The sequence below is a fragment of the Hyla sarda genome, chromosome 2 (assembly GCF_029499605.1).
Source record: "Hyla sarda isolate aHylSar1 chromosome 2, aHylSar1.hap1, whole genome shotgun sequence".
NCBI classification, from domain to species: domain Eukaryota; kingdom Metazoa; phylum Chordata; class Amphibia; order Anura; family Hylidae; genus Hyla; species Hyla sarda.
Genome location: NC_079190.1, coordinates 74,082,063 through 74,095,312, shown reverse-complemented (window position 1 = coordinate 74,095,312; position 13,250 = coordinate 74,082,063). Strand labels below are relative to the sequence as shown.

The following is a 13,250-nucleotide window of genomic DNA, read 5'->3' as shown; positions in this document are numbered from 1 at the left end:
TTGTAGTTTAGCAACAGCATGAGGCCTTCGGCTGTCTGGGCATACTGAGAGTTGTAGTTTATCAACATCTGGAGGTCTTGGTCTGTCCGGGCATACTGGGAGTTGTAGATTTGCAACAGCGTGAGGCCTTTGGCTGTCCGGGCATACTGGGAGTTGTAGTTTAGCAACAGCGTGAGGCCTTCGGCTGTCCGGGCATACTGGGAGTTGTAGTTTAGCAACAGCATGAGGCCTTCGGCTGTCTGGGCATACTGGGAGTTGTAGTTTATCAACATCTGGAGGTCTTGGTCTGTCCGGGCATACTGGGAGTTGTAGATTTGCAACAGCTGGAGGCACCCTGCTTGGAAAACACAGGCCTGAGTAGTTCTGAAGGAGAGAGGCTTGGCTGTAACTATCACAGGGTCTGAGCAGCACTAGTGTCTATCACACAGTGTGACCAATGCCGGAGGGGAGCCGCTCGGCTGTGACATGGTGTAAGAAGAGCTAATGGAAAGATAAGCTGCTTGTGCTTTAGAATCAGCTGGTGCACTGTGCACACACTCTGTGCAGTAAAAACAGTGCTACTGTACATGTACTGTCTTAATACACAGAACGAGGACAGTAGTATAAGAAATAGCTATAGATGAATAGGAAAAAAAAAAAAACTACAGCAGGACGTCTCTCTCAGCAACCAAGTAGAAACAAACTCTGATCATAAGGGGTTTGAGGGGTTAAAACCTTGTTACTAGATACCCTTTTTTGGCTCAAAAAAACTATATAAAAAAAAAATGTGCCTATGAAACCACTCAATGCTTTTTTCTTTCCGTAAAAAAAAAAAAAAAAAAAAAAACAACTAACCTTAAAATCCTAGTCTTTGGTTTAACGTAAGTGTCATATAGTTGTGATTTTGTGACCATGTTACCTCTGCAAATCCCAGCCTAGCCAAATGTTTATGACTTAAAGGGGTACTCCGGTGAAAACCTTTTTTCTTTTAAATCAACTGGTGGCAGAAAGTTAAACATATTTGTAAATTACTTCTATTAAAAAATCTTAATCCTTCCAGTACTTATTAGCTGCTGAATTCTACAGAGGAAATTCCTTTCTTTTTGGAACACTGATGACGTCACGAGCACAGTGCTCTCTGCTGACATCTCTGTCCATTTTAGCAACCATGCATAGCAGATGTATGCTAAGGGCAGCATGGCGGCTCAGTGGTTAGCACTGCTGCCTTGCAGTGCTGGGGACTTGGGTTCAAATCCCACTAAGAACAACAATAAATAAAGCGTTATTCTTATTATAATAATGTCAGTAGAGAGCACTGTGCTCGTGATGTCATCAGAGAGCATTCCAAAAAGAAAAGAATTTCCTCTGTAGTATTCAGCAGCTAATAAGTACAGGAAGGATTAAGATTTTTTAATAGAAGTAATTTACAAATATTGTAGCGTATAGATGAGTAGTTCGGCACTGCTAATTTCTGAACCTGAAAGCGGGTGGACACTAAGTCACTGTAGCGGAGTGGGGGTACGGTGGTGCTCGGACTCATGTAGAATATACCATCAGTGCATGAGAAGACAAAGAAAAGTCGGCACTCACCGGGTTTCCAATTCAGCAGATTTTATTGCACGTTGCTCACAGCCGTAGTACAATTCTCGGGGAGACGACGGATGGTACAAGGGGGGTACCACAGAGAGCCTCTCTGTGGTACCCCCCTTGTACCATCCGTCGTCTCCCCGAGAATTGTACTACGGCTGTGAGCAACGTGCAATAAAATCTGCTGAATTGGAAACCCGGTGAGTGCCGACTTTTCTTTGTCTTCTCATGCACTAATTTACAAATATGTTTAACTTTCTGCCACCAGTTGATTTAAAAGAAAAAAGGTTTTCACCGGAGTACCCCTTTAAACTGACAGCTGTATTATACTAGTGTAAAACCGGCATAAGGGTACGTTTACACATCGGAAAATGTACTAATGTATCTTACTGTATGAGCGCATTTTTATCTGTAATCGACAAAAAAATGGCTTTAAAAAAAGGGACTGTTTTACTGTTGATTATGTACAAAAATGTACGCGTAAAATAAAATATGCTGGTAAATTTTCCAATGTGTGAACTCAGCCTTAGTAAAAAATAGCATTTATTTCAATATTTTCTTTACATTATATTTACATATTCGTTTTGAATGCTGCATATTGCATACCTATAGCTGGTAGCATTTAAAGTGATGTTATCTTTACATCCCAAATGATCTTGAAATTCTCTTCTTATGGATGAATTGAATCTTTATTCATAAAGATCTGAATCCCTCTTGCTGCTTATTAAGGCAGCCATGCATTGCTTGCAACAGGGGGATTCAAATGTTTACTTACTTCATTTACATAATGCTTAATATGCTCAGAAAAAGGTCATTGTAACAATTAATGCAAATACAAGATTCTAGACATTTTTTGCAATAATATTATTAAATGAATGTCATGCTATGCGTCAATAGCATGGCACTAGTTTGCCGCATGCACAGAGTATTAATGACCAGCATGGGAAGGTGATTATGGTTGCCAGACAGACAGCATGCTGCCATGCTCATCCTCATCTGCAGGAGCTGAATGCAGTTCATGCTGTGCCCAAGCCACAAACAGCACAGGAGAACCTTGGCGTTTTACATGGCTTACACCTGTAATGGAGTTACTTGCTTATTTATTATAAAGAAAGAAACAAATAAAATAAAAATAACTAATGCAATGTATCGTTCATAGTTTAAAGGGGTTATCCAGGAAAAAACTTTTTTTTATATATCAACTGGCTCCAGAAAGTTAAACAGATTTGTAAATTACTTCTATTAAAAAATCTTAATCCTTTCAGTACTTGTGAGCTGCTGAAGTTGAGCTGTTCTTTTCTGTCTAACTGCTCTCTGATGACACGTGTCTCGGGAACTGTCCAGAGTAGAAGCAAATCCCCATAGCAAACCTCTTCTACTCTGTGCAGTTCCCGAGACAAGCAAAGATGTCAGCAGAGAGCACTGTTGCCAGACAGAAAAGAACAACTCAACTTCAGCAGCTGATAATTATTGGAAGGATTAAGATTTTTTAATAGAAGTAAAAAAAAAAATATATATATATAAATAAATAAATATATATATATATATATATATATATAAATACATAAAAGTTTTTTCCTGGAATACCCCTTTAACTATACAAATATATTACATTTTAGTGCTAAAAAAAAATGCCAAGAAAGACTTCTTACCAAAATGAATAAAAACAAAAATTTTGTCATTTCTGTCTCTATAGATTTAAGATATTGTTTTAAAAATTGAAGATAAAAGTAAAATGTTGTTTTTGATGTTTACAAAATGTCTGATGTTCATTGAAGCCAAATAATATAAAACAAAATAAAACATGTAAAGGTCTGCTGATACACTTTCTAAGTTTCAGTTTCCTAACAATCTGACGGGTATATGGCAATCTGCCACTGGGACTTAGGAATAAGGAACATTCATGGGGCTTGCTTTTGCTCCCCTTGAGTACATTTGCAATAGCTATGCTATTAGTGCAGGGTTTTCAATTCTGTGGTTTTCATCATTTAAGTCAATAGGGAAGTCTGCATCAAAATGAGCCGCCAATGGGGCATGCTGCATTTTTTAAATAACCCACCAAGTGGTGGGGACGGCATGTTGTATACTTCCATAGACCGCAATGTAACATCTGGTCACTGCACTAAGCCAAAGCCTGAAGTTTTCAATTTTCTCTACAGGCTAAGAATGTTAATCTGCTGAAGGGCCCGATGTGCCGTTCCTGGTAACTTTACAGAAATTGTGACAGTAAAATATACACAATGCACAATGCTGCATCTATAAGAGCCAGTGAAGCCACAAAAAGTGCCTTAAAAGCGTGAGCTAAAGGAGAATAAGACGTGTACCTTTAAAGATCCCGAGCTACAGATGCAAGTGTGCACATGCAAATAGGTTATGCCGACACTGCATTCCAATGATAACTTAGATACATGAATACAAAGAGGAGTATGTGCAAGAGAAAAAAGCCTATCAGGTCCCAGGAGAAAGGGAAAGTAGATGAAGGTGGGATTTTCTCTCCCATGGCCAGAAGAGCATCAACAGTCTTTTGAGTGTGACGAATATTCAACTGCAGGATGTCATTTGGAGAGCAGAGGTCGGCCTATCCGAAGGGCAGCCATCAGAACAGAAGAAAACAGGGCACAACATTAAAAAGACAACACACATAGAGAATATTTAATATCCTAGGGGGTTAAGATTATAGAAGGTCTGCTATATGTGATTTCCACAACAGCAGAAGCCTCTAAGCCAGTAAATTACTAGAGCACAAATGATGAAGTAGGAGCCCACAGGCAAAGTCTTTAGAAAATGTCTATATATGTGTGTGCCAAGTACATACAGAATGGATGGAGTACATTCATAGCATCCATGTGTTGCTGGGAATAAGCGGATACTGGTGGGTGGCTATGCTGACAAAAAAAATCATACTTATCGCCACAATAAAGGACTGCATAAATGACACACAGCAATAAGCGTAATGATGGGACATGAACAGAGATGGGATGACACAGCCGAGAGATGATGTGTTTCTTTACAGTCCATGTCCCCCAGCTACGTTTTATGATTTATCGCTTCACAAATGGTCTTCTGGTTAAAAGACGTTTAAATATATGAGCGAAGAACACAGATACTTGTATTATCAGACTGGGACTGCTACTGCTGGAGGCTGCGGGGACACATTATACTCAATGACAGCCTACAAGGGGTATATCCTCATCACATCCAGCCCGTAAGAGACCTGCTAACATGTATGGTTTACCGCAGCTTCCTCGTGGCATGACAACTACTACTCAGGGGGTTTCGATGGCTGCTCTGTCACACCACTATGATGATATCTGGGGGGCAGATAACACAGGACCACACCGTTAACAAGAAGTGATGGACACATCCCACCCCACCCCTCCATACATCAATAGGTTTTGACTGATTTTATCTATGTCTAGGCGGCTGCTATAAGGCAAATCTCAGCAAGATAGCTGCCTCAAAATCAAATTAAAAAAATATATCAAATCAGATAGTAAAAACTAAATGTACAAATATACAGTGGTCCCTCAAGTTACAATATTAATTGGTTCCAAGACGACCATTGTATGTTGAAACCATTGTATGTTGAGACCAGAACTCTATGGAAACCTGGTAATTGGTTCTGAAGGCACAAAATGTCATCCAAAAATAGGAAAAAGTGAGGATTAAAGATAAATAAGTAGATAACTAATATAGATAAAGCAAATCCTTACATATAAAAGTAATAAAGATCTGCTGGGAGCTGTAAATCACTGTCTATGTCATTGTTTCCCAACCAGAGTGCCTCCAACTGTTGCAAAACTACAACTCCCAGCATGCCTTCGGCTGTCCGGGCATGCTGGGAGTTGTAGTTTTGCAACAGCTGGAGGCACCCTCTTTGGGAAACACTGGTCTATGTAGAGGACAGAAGCTTCTTTAGGGTCCTGTACAGAACACACAGTGTCCTAAAAAAAGGAAAATGGAGCCGCCCTCACCTGGTGTCCAAAGGAGCAGCTAACCCTGGCAGAGGTAAAGAGTACAGAACATGTAATACCTCCCTGTACTGTAGGGGGCGCTACCAGACACCAGTCAGTGCATGCACTTTACGATTACACGGGTTTTACCAGTGAATGCCCATTCTGATTGGTCGGTTCTTCCAGTCATTGACACGTTTCGCCGATTCCATAGCATTGTATGTTGAGTCTGGTTTCAAGTTACAATGGTCCAGAAAAGACCATTGTATGTTGAAACTATTGTATGTTGAGGCCATTGTAAGTTAAGGGATCACTGTATTCAGTATATATAAAAGGGGATATTTATCAAAACCTGTGCAGAGGAAAGGTTGCCCAGTTGCCCATAGCAACCAATCTGATTGCTTTTTCAAAATATGAAAGAAGTGATCTGATTGGTTGCTATGGGCAACTCTGCAACTTCTCCTCTGGACAGGTTTTGATAAATCTCCCCCAAAGTTCTTATATTCCTTTATTGATTATCATACTGACTAACAGCTCATATTAGAGATATAAAAAAAACATTATCAGGCTTCAAAAAATGGACGGCTCAATAACACCTGTAACGTAACATTAAGATGCATTACAGATCATTATGCAGAAAACCTTAGCATTCAATAGAATAAGCTATTTCAGGGTATGTTTACATGGCCAGACCTTCTGCGGGTTTCCTTCATAGAAGATGCAGCCCTATGGACGTACCCCCGGGTAGGCTCACATGTGCGTAATTTGCTGCTAATTTTCTGCAGCTGAATTTCCTACCCATTGAGGTCAATGGGAAAGAAAATCATCAGCAGCAAAATACAACATGTGAACATATTCCTTAAGGTACGTTAACAAGGGCGGCGCTTCCGGTGAGATATACGATTCGGAAAAGATGTGGGATTAGCAGCAGACTTTATTGACTTCAATGGGATCTGCTGCAGATTTTCCACTTTGGAGATTCCACCGCAGACGCGGCTTAAACCTTCAGTGGGAAACTTACTGTAGATGGGAGCATTCACACATGCATATTTAGCTGCAGATTTTCCACAACAAATTTTGATACCCCTTGTAGCAAAATCAGTTGCAGAAAACCTGTAGCAAAATATGCAGCGGGATGGGGCTTCTGGCAAATCCATATCCTCATTGCTTTAGCAGCCGGCAAGTCTGGGGCTGCAAAGTTGCCAGGATATTTGAAGGTGTCCCACGCCCCCCTCCCATAGATATTGCATTGCGGGTGCGGGCTGGGATGTCACGAGGGGGCGGGGCATGCACCCAGCATTCGTTTAGAGCGGCGGGTGCAGCGCTGGAGGCTCGTGACATCACGGCCAAGCCCCGCTGGTGACATCACAGCCACGCCCCTTCAATGCAAGTCTATGGGAGGGGGGGTGACAGCCAGCACGCCCCATCCCATAGACTTGCATTGAGGGGGAGTGGCCATGACATCACGAGCGAGGCGTGACTGTGACGTCATGAGGCTCTGCCCCGCATCGCCAGTCATGTGGCACAGAGTGAAGTTCGCTCCGTGCACCGGATGTCTGGGGTGCTGCAGCTTAGATCACAGGGGTCTCCAGCGGTGGGACCCCAGCAATCGGACATCTTATCCCTTATCCTTTGGATAGGGGATAAGATGTCTGGGGGCCGAGTACCCCTTTAAACAGGTATCCTGTCGCCAGATGAATATCAAAATTATTATTTCAATCTCAGTTTAACGTTTGCAGCTTTATGGTCTCTCAGGCGTTAAATGTAAAGTTTGTTACATCTGTGAGCCCCCTTAGCCAGGAGATTTCAAGTAGTTATACAGAGATGGAGTCGTCTGGTGATGACTGCATCTTTCATTTAGATAAGAATCTTATTTTCTTAGTGTGAACCCAGCCATAAAGAACAACTAATGTTTTTGTTGTTTACTTCTTGTGCTCTCTAAAAACAATTTACTGAGAACATCTATGGAAACACAATAAGATCTATTGTGGACTTTATTGGTGGGTTCACTGCACCTCCTTGTGGATATGGTTGGCAATGCAAAGCAGTTCAATTATTTAATCTAAGAAAACATCAGCTAGTGAGCTAGGCCATTTTGTTCACTACAGATCATAACATTTCATTGTAGTCGTAAGTAAATGTAACTATTAGGTTTCTTAGATCAGCACTCACTTAGGGGGCCTATTACATGAACAGACTATTGTGCAAGCAGGGCCGCAAGGATGATCGTAGGTTGTTCATGCACCACTTTGCTTCCATTATTTATCTCCAATTTAATAGGACGTCTACCAATTAATAGGATTTTTTTTACCTCTCAAAACAATGCGTTAAGCTGCCGGCTGACCAATGTCTTGAGAGGTAAAAAGAATTGTCACACAGACTGTTTTATGGACATTTTTCCAGCGTTTTTTAAAATACACTACAAACAATGCTTTGTTTGTGTCTTTTTCTTTCCAGTTTGTTTTTCCTGTAGACCTTCATTTGTTTATACCTAAAAAACACGTGTATGATATTTATTTATTTTTTGGTGCATTTCTTGTGCTGAGTTTTCATGCCCTTAAAGGGGTATCTCTGTGAAGCACTCAGCGTTCGTTAAGAATGCTGTGTGAGAGCGGCAAGAGTCGTGACGTCATGGCCACTCCCCTTGTGACGTCACACCACGCCCCTTCAATGCAAGTCTATGGGAGGGGGCGTGGTGGACGTCACATCCCCTACCATAGACTTGCATTGAAGGGGCGTGGCTGTGACATCATGACCCCCCGCCGCCCGCACCCAGCGTTGTATGCAGTGTATTTCATGCTACGCAGCAGGAAATACACTGCGTATTCTCCAATGAGCATACACACAGGGCCTCCTGAGGAAGAATACGAAACACGCGTTGAGGCGGCGACGGGGGCATAGTGATCTTGCAGGACCCAGTATGACTACCTTAGGTAATGACACATGACCACATTATTTTCTTTGACCTTGTATTTTTGTGATTCTTTCATGTATGCTAGGATCTAGAGATGAGCTATCCCCTGTCTATTTTTGTGGGGTTCATTTTTAAGGGTGGGTTGTTTTAATTGGGTGGGTCCCATATAGTGTATATTGAAATGTTCTAAATAAAGTATTTTCATTTTTTGACTTTATATTTCTGGATTCTTATTGGGTGCTAGTTGTAGGTTTATATATATATATATACACACAGGGCTTCCAGTAGGTGTGCGGACCTGCCTTTAAACCTCAATGAACACACAGGGCTGCTGCCGGATAGCCTTGTGTGTATGCTCTTCGGAGAATATGCAGCGTATTTCCTGCTGCGAAACAGATTTTGCACAGTGTGACATACGTTGGACTGAACTCTCAAAATAAATCTTTGAATTACATAATGAAGGAATGAAATGATTTGAAATGGGAAAAACACAGGAGAAAGCACAAGCAAAAACACAGCTACCAAAACACACTATTTTGAAAAATACCACAAAAAGTATCATTATCATTTTAAGCCATATATAAACATATACAGTATATGGTGCATGTGAAAGTATTCACCCAACTGGACACCAAGTTTTATTGTATAATAACACTGAATTACTGGGGAATTTAAAAACATTTTCCACACTCACAAAAAAAATACTTTTTAATGCTTAAATGAACAAAGACATCTATAAAGAGAGTTCATGCACTTAAGTTGTTTTACCAGTGAAATGTATGATGAAATTATAGTAACCTGAGGCCATTGATTCTTACGTCCCATGCAAGTCTATAGGACTAACGGCACATCCACCTCCAGATCACAATAGTATCTGGGCAAGTCTCGGGCTCAAAAGCTGCAGTGTATTGTAAACACATATCCTGCCGTCAGAGGTACACTTTAGCACAGATAACAATAATTGTAGACGTGGTATGTATTTATTTTGTAGAGTACATTTTATTTATATAAAGTGTTTACTCAAGCAAGCACAATGTTGAACATCTGAGCAGTGTTGCTTATAGTCACTGTTTAAAAGGGTTCTCTGGTGGGAACTATTTTTTTCATATCAACTGGTGGCAGAAAGCTAAACAAATTTGTAAATTACTTCTATTTAAAAATCTTAAAGGGGTATTCCAGGCAAAAACATCTTATCCCCTATCGAAAGGATAGGGGATAAGATGTCTGATCGTGGGGGGGCCCGCTGCTGGGACCCCCTGCGATCTCCCTGCAGCAGCCCGCATTCTATGCGTAGCTGTATATGAAGTTTCGGAAACCGTCGGGCTTCCGAGACGGGGACGTGAAGTCACGCTACGCCCCCTCCATTCATTCCTATAGGAGGGGGCGTAACGGATAAGATGTTTTTGCCCAGAATACCCCTTTAAGATTTTTAAATAGAAGTAATTTACAAATCTGTTTAGCTTTCTGTCACCAGTTGATATGAAAAAAAATAACAGTACTTATCAGCTGCTGAATACTACAGAGGAAGTTGTGTAGGTCTTTTATGTCTGACCACAGTGCTCTCTGCTGACACCTCTCTTCGTGTCAGGAACTGTCAAGATCAGGAGAGGTTTGCTATGAGGATTTGCTCCTACTCCGGACAGTTCCTGACATGGACAGAGGTGTCAGCAGAGAGCACTGTGGTCAGACTGAAAAGAACATCCCAACTTCCTGTGGAGCATACAGCAGCTGATAAGTACTGGAAGGATTAAGATTTTTAAATAGAAGTATACAAATGCCGATGTTATTCTATTCTCTACTGCATTGAAGATTGATACCTTGCTGAAACGTCAGAGCACCACCATATCTCTATCGGTTTATCCAAGTCACACGCCCGCCGTACAATCCAGCCTAGCCAATAGGAGCAGTGCCAAATATCACATCTTCTCTTTGCTAATTTACAAATCTGTTTAACTTTTTGGCACCAGTTGATTAAAAAATACGAAAACTTGTTTTCCACTGGAGTACCCCTGTAATTCAAAGTTGAGTAAAGGTGGTTGCATGAATAAATTATTAAAGCGTACCTCAAATAAGGCTTCTGTCGGCAGGATATTTGTTTAAAATTTGCACCAACTTCTGAGCCCCAGACTTCCAGAAAATCTTTCTCTCAAGAAGCATAGTAACTATTTTCAGTGTGCACTACCTATATTACATTTATGGGTAAAGGCTAAACATTGCATGGTCTCTGTCCTAGAGAGGCAATTTAGACACTTGTGGTATATACAATTTTGCAAATGTTAATAAATAATTTTATATTGTTTTATTTAGGATATAAGATTCAACAGCATGTCAAGAAAACTGTATCCATAAGGTTGTCTGCTTTCAGAAAATATACAAAGCTAGGGGTACACTCACTTTCATGCTGTATAATCCCTGTAATTTATAAATTGTTTAATTTTTTATTCTTATTACTTTTTGTGGTCCCTTCAATTTATGTGCATATAAACAGATGCATACGCATGATATGTACATATTTTGAACTTTTATTTTCTGCTGGGGTCACACTTTTAGCTGCACACATGGATTTTATTTGACGCATTTTTCCAAAAAGTTACAACACAGAACTGCATGAAGGCATCTGTGGTAATAAAGTTGTGTGTGGATCTTTGACACTGTGCCAGTTTTATTGGTTTACTATGATTTATTTATAATTTAGTATTAATCATTAATCAAAAGGGGTAAATATGCTCCTGGTTACCAGAAAACTTCGCTCCATGTCAAATCGTAATCGCATTAACTAATAACTACACGAAAGGTGAAAAACAAGAGTATTCATTGTTATTTTATGTACCTGTTGGCTAATTTCACAGTTCATCAGTTCACAAAACAAAATGGTCTTGCACAAAGCCACCATACAGCATTACTCATAAGTAATTTGTAGTACAATGCCATTACAGGGGTTGTTTTATGAAGACATACCCTGTCCATATGTCTGTCCATATGTACTGTATAGACATCACTCTGGACCCTTCTATATCAGTCAGAACAGACAAATGTAAATATGGCACCCATTAGAACCATTATGTACGGTGATGTATTGGCACTTTGAGTGTGTGATGTTACTTTCTGTACATTGTATTGCTGCTATGTTTTGTATTGTGTGAACTTATAAGGACGGTTCTAATGGGTGCCATATTTACATTTGTGTGTAGGCAATTTGTGACACTGGAGTGACACTTTATTTGTCTTTTTTTCACCCCTCTGGAGAAGAGTTCCTCCACTTTTAAATTAGGTTTTAATAAAGATTATTCATTATTTCTTATTTTTTTACTCTAACTTGGAATATTATTGAAATGCATCCAGGCCTCTTTTGAACTCTTTTATTAGGTTCACAATAACCACTCTCTGGCAGAGTTCCCTAGTCTTACTGCTTTTACAGTAAAGAATCCTCATCTGTACTTATGTATAAACTTTTTTCCTTTAGGCATAGAGAATGCCCTATTGTAATAAATGCATTATCATTGTACATTATCATTGTACTTGTATTATACAGACTGAATGGCCACCATGTAATAGTACTGCTCCCCTGCAGTGGGCACTGCAGAGAAATTGCCTGGTTATCTGTTCACTGGAGGTGTCGGGAGCACCAGTTGATTGCCTCATTTTTAAATGGCTTGCCTATGATGAGATATACCCTTTAAAACGTTAGTCACTAAAAATACTTTTGACATGCCACAGAGATGTTTCAAAAGTTTTGATCGGAAGTTCAGACCCCCATCAATCGCTATATAGAGCTGGGAGAAGTGCACAGCTGAGTGCTTCGCTCCCCAGCTCGGTGCTCTACCTTACTCATTGCAGTAGATAGGTTCTATAGTAAGTCAATAGAGCTTGCCTCCTGTACTGCGTAGGATAGAGCAGTGCTAGATAGTATTACTTCGGTAAATCCCTTTCACTCTGCTATCCACCCACCCACTGCAGCATAGCCATGCTCCTGTAATTTCCATTTATTTGTTTTTGTATTTTTCAGTTTATGTGTGTATTCACACACTAGGATGTTCAGAGCAGTTTGCTATTCTCCCTGGATAGGGAATAGTTTAAGGGGTATTCCATTATTTTTTTTTTATTTGACTATGCTACGACTATTTAAATTTAGTGTAGTTCATAAGTGTGTTTAGTGTAGTTAGTCTGTACCTGTGTGTGACGGTTTTCTCACAATTCTTCTGTGATTTTCACCCCAATATTTATTTTTAACAGCATACAAAATGGCTGTTGTCTCAGATTTTTCCCAGGTTGCAATGTGGCCGAGACCTGACTCACTAGTCAGCTGATGACAGGGAGCCTGTCTGCTTCAATGGGTGGAGGGATCGCTTGGTGGGAGAGGGATCTAACTAATGCAACAGCTGTTGGCACCCTGATTGAAAGCCACAGGGCTTTTGAATGGATGCAGCTCTTTTATGTTTCAATGGTTGATGTGTGGGAAGGAGGAAAATGGAATTATGGTATTTGTAGGCAAAAAAGAAAAACTCAAACAGGAAATACCAGTTCACAAAAAACTAGCCACAATGTTATGGTAATCTCACAACATAGCCATTTAGCCCCAAGACCAGCACAGATCCTTCCTAAGCATGTCCATTACTGTCTGGCAGGTACGTACTAAAATGACCTTATGGTGAATAATCCATTTAATGCTCTGAACGAATGAGAACTCGGGTGGGGTTATTTAACCAGAGTTCTCTTGCATTCTGGCACTGGTTATTGTGCAATACACTTCCAAGTCTCCTTTAACATGGACCTTGTATTTATCCTGTGATATATCTTGGTTTCAGCCATGGTTAAAT

At 40.3% G+C, this 13,250-nt stretch overlaps 1 protein-coding gene across 3 annotated transcripts in view; it reads right to left on the bottom strand.

Annotated features, from left to right (window-relative positions):
* Positions 1–13,250, bottom strand: part of LRCH1 (leucine rich repeats and calponin homology domain containing 1) — a 236,885-nt gene that overhangs the window by 29,274 nt on the left and 194,361 nt on the right. For 2 of the 3 annotated variants that reach the window (XM_056562089.1, XM_056562087.1), the window contains one exon: positions 3,891–4,144. The exons of the other annotated variant lie outside the window; for it this stretch is intronic. In XM_056562089.1, coding sequence (XP_056418064.1) covers positions 3,938–4,144 — 207 coding nt within the window. In that variant the 3' untranslated portion in view covers positions 3,891–3,937. The remainder of the gene's footprint in view (positions 1–3,890; positions 4,145–13,250) is intronic. 3 annotated transcript variants of the gene reach the window in all.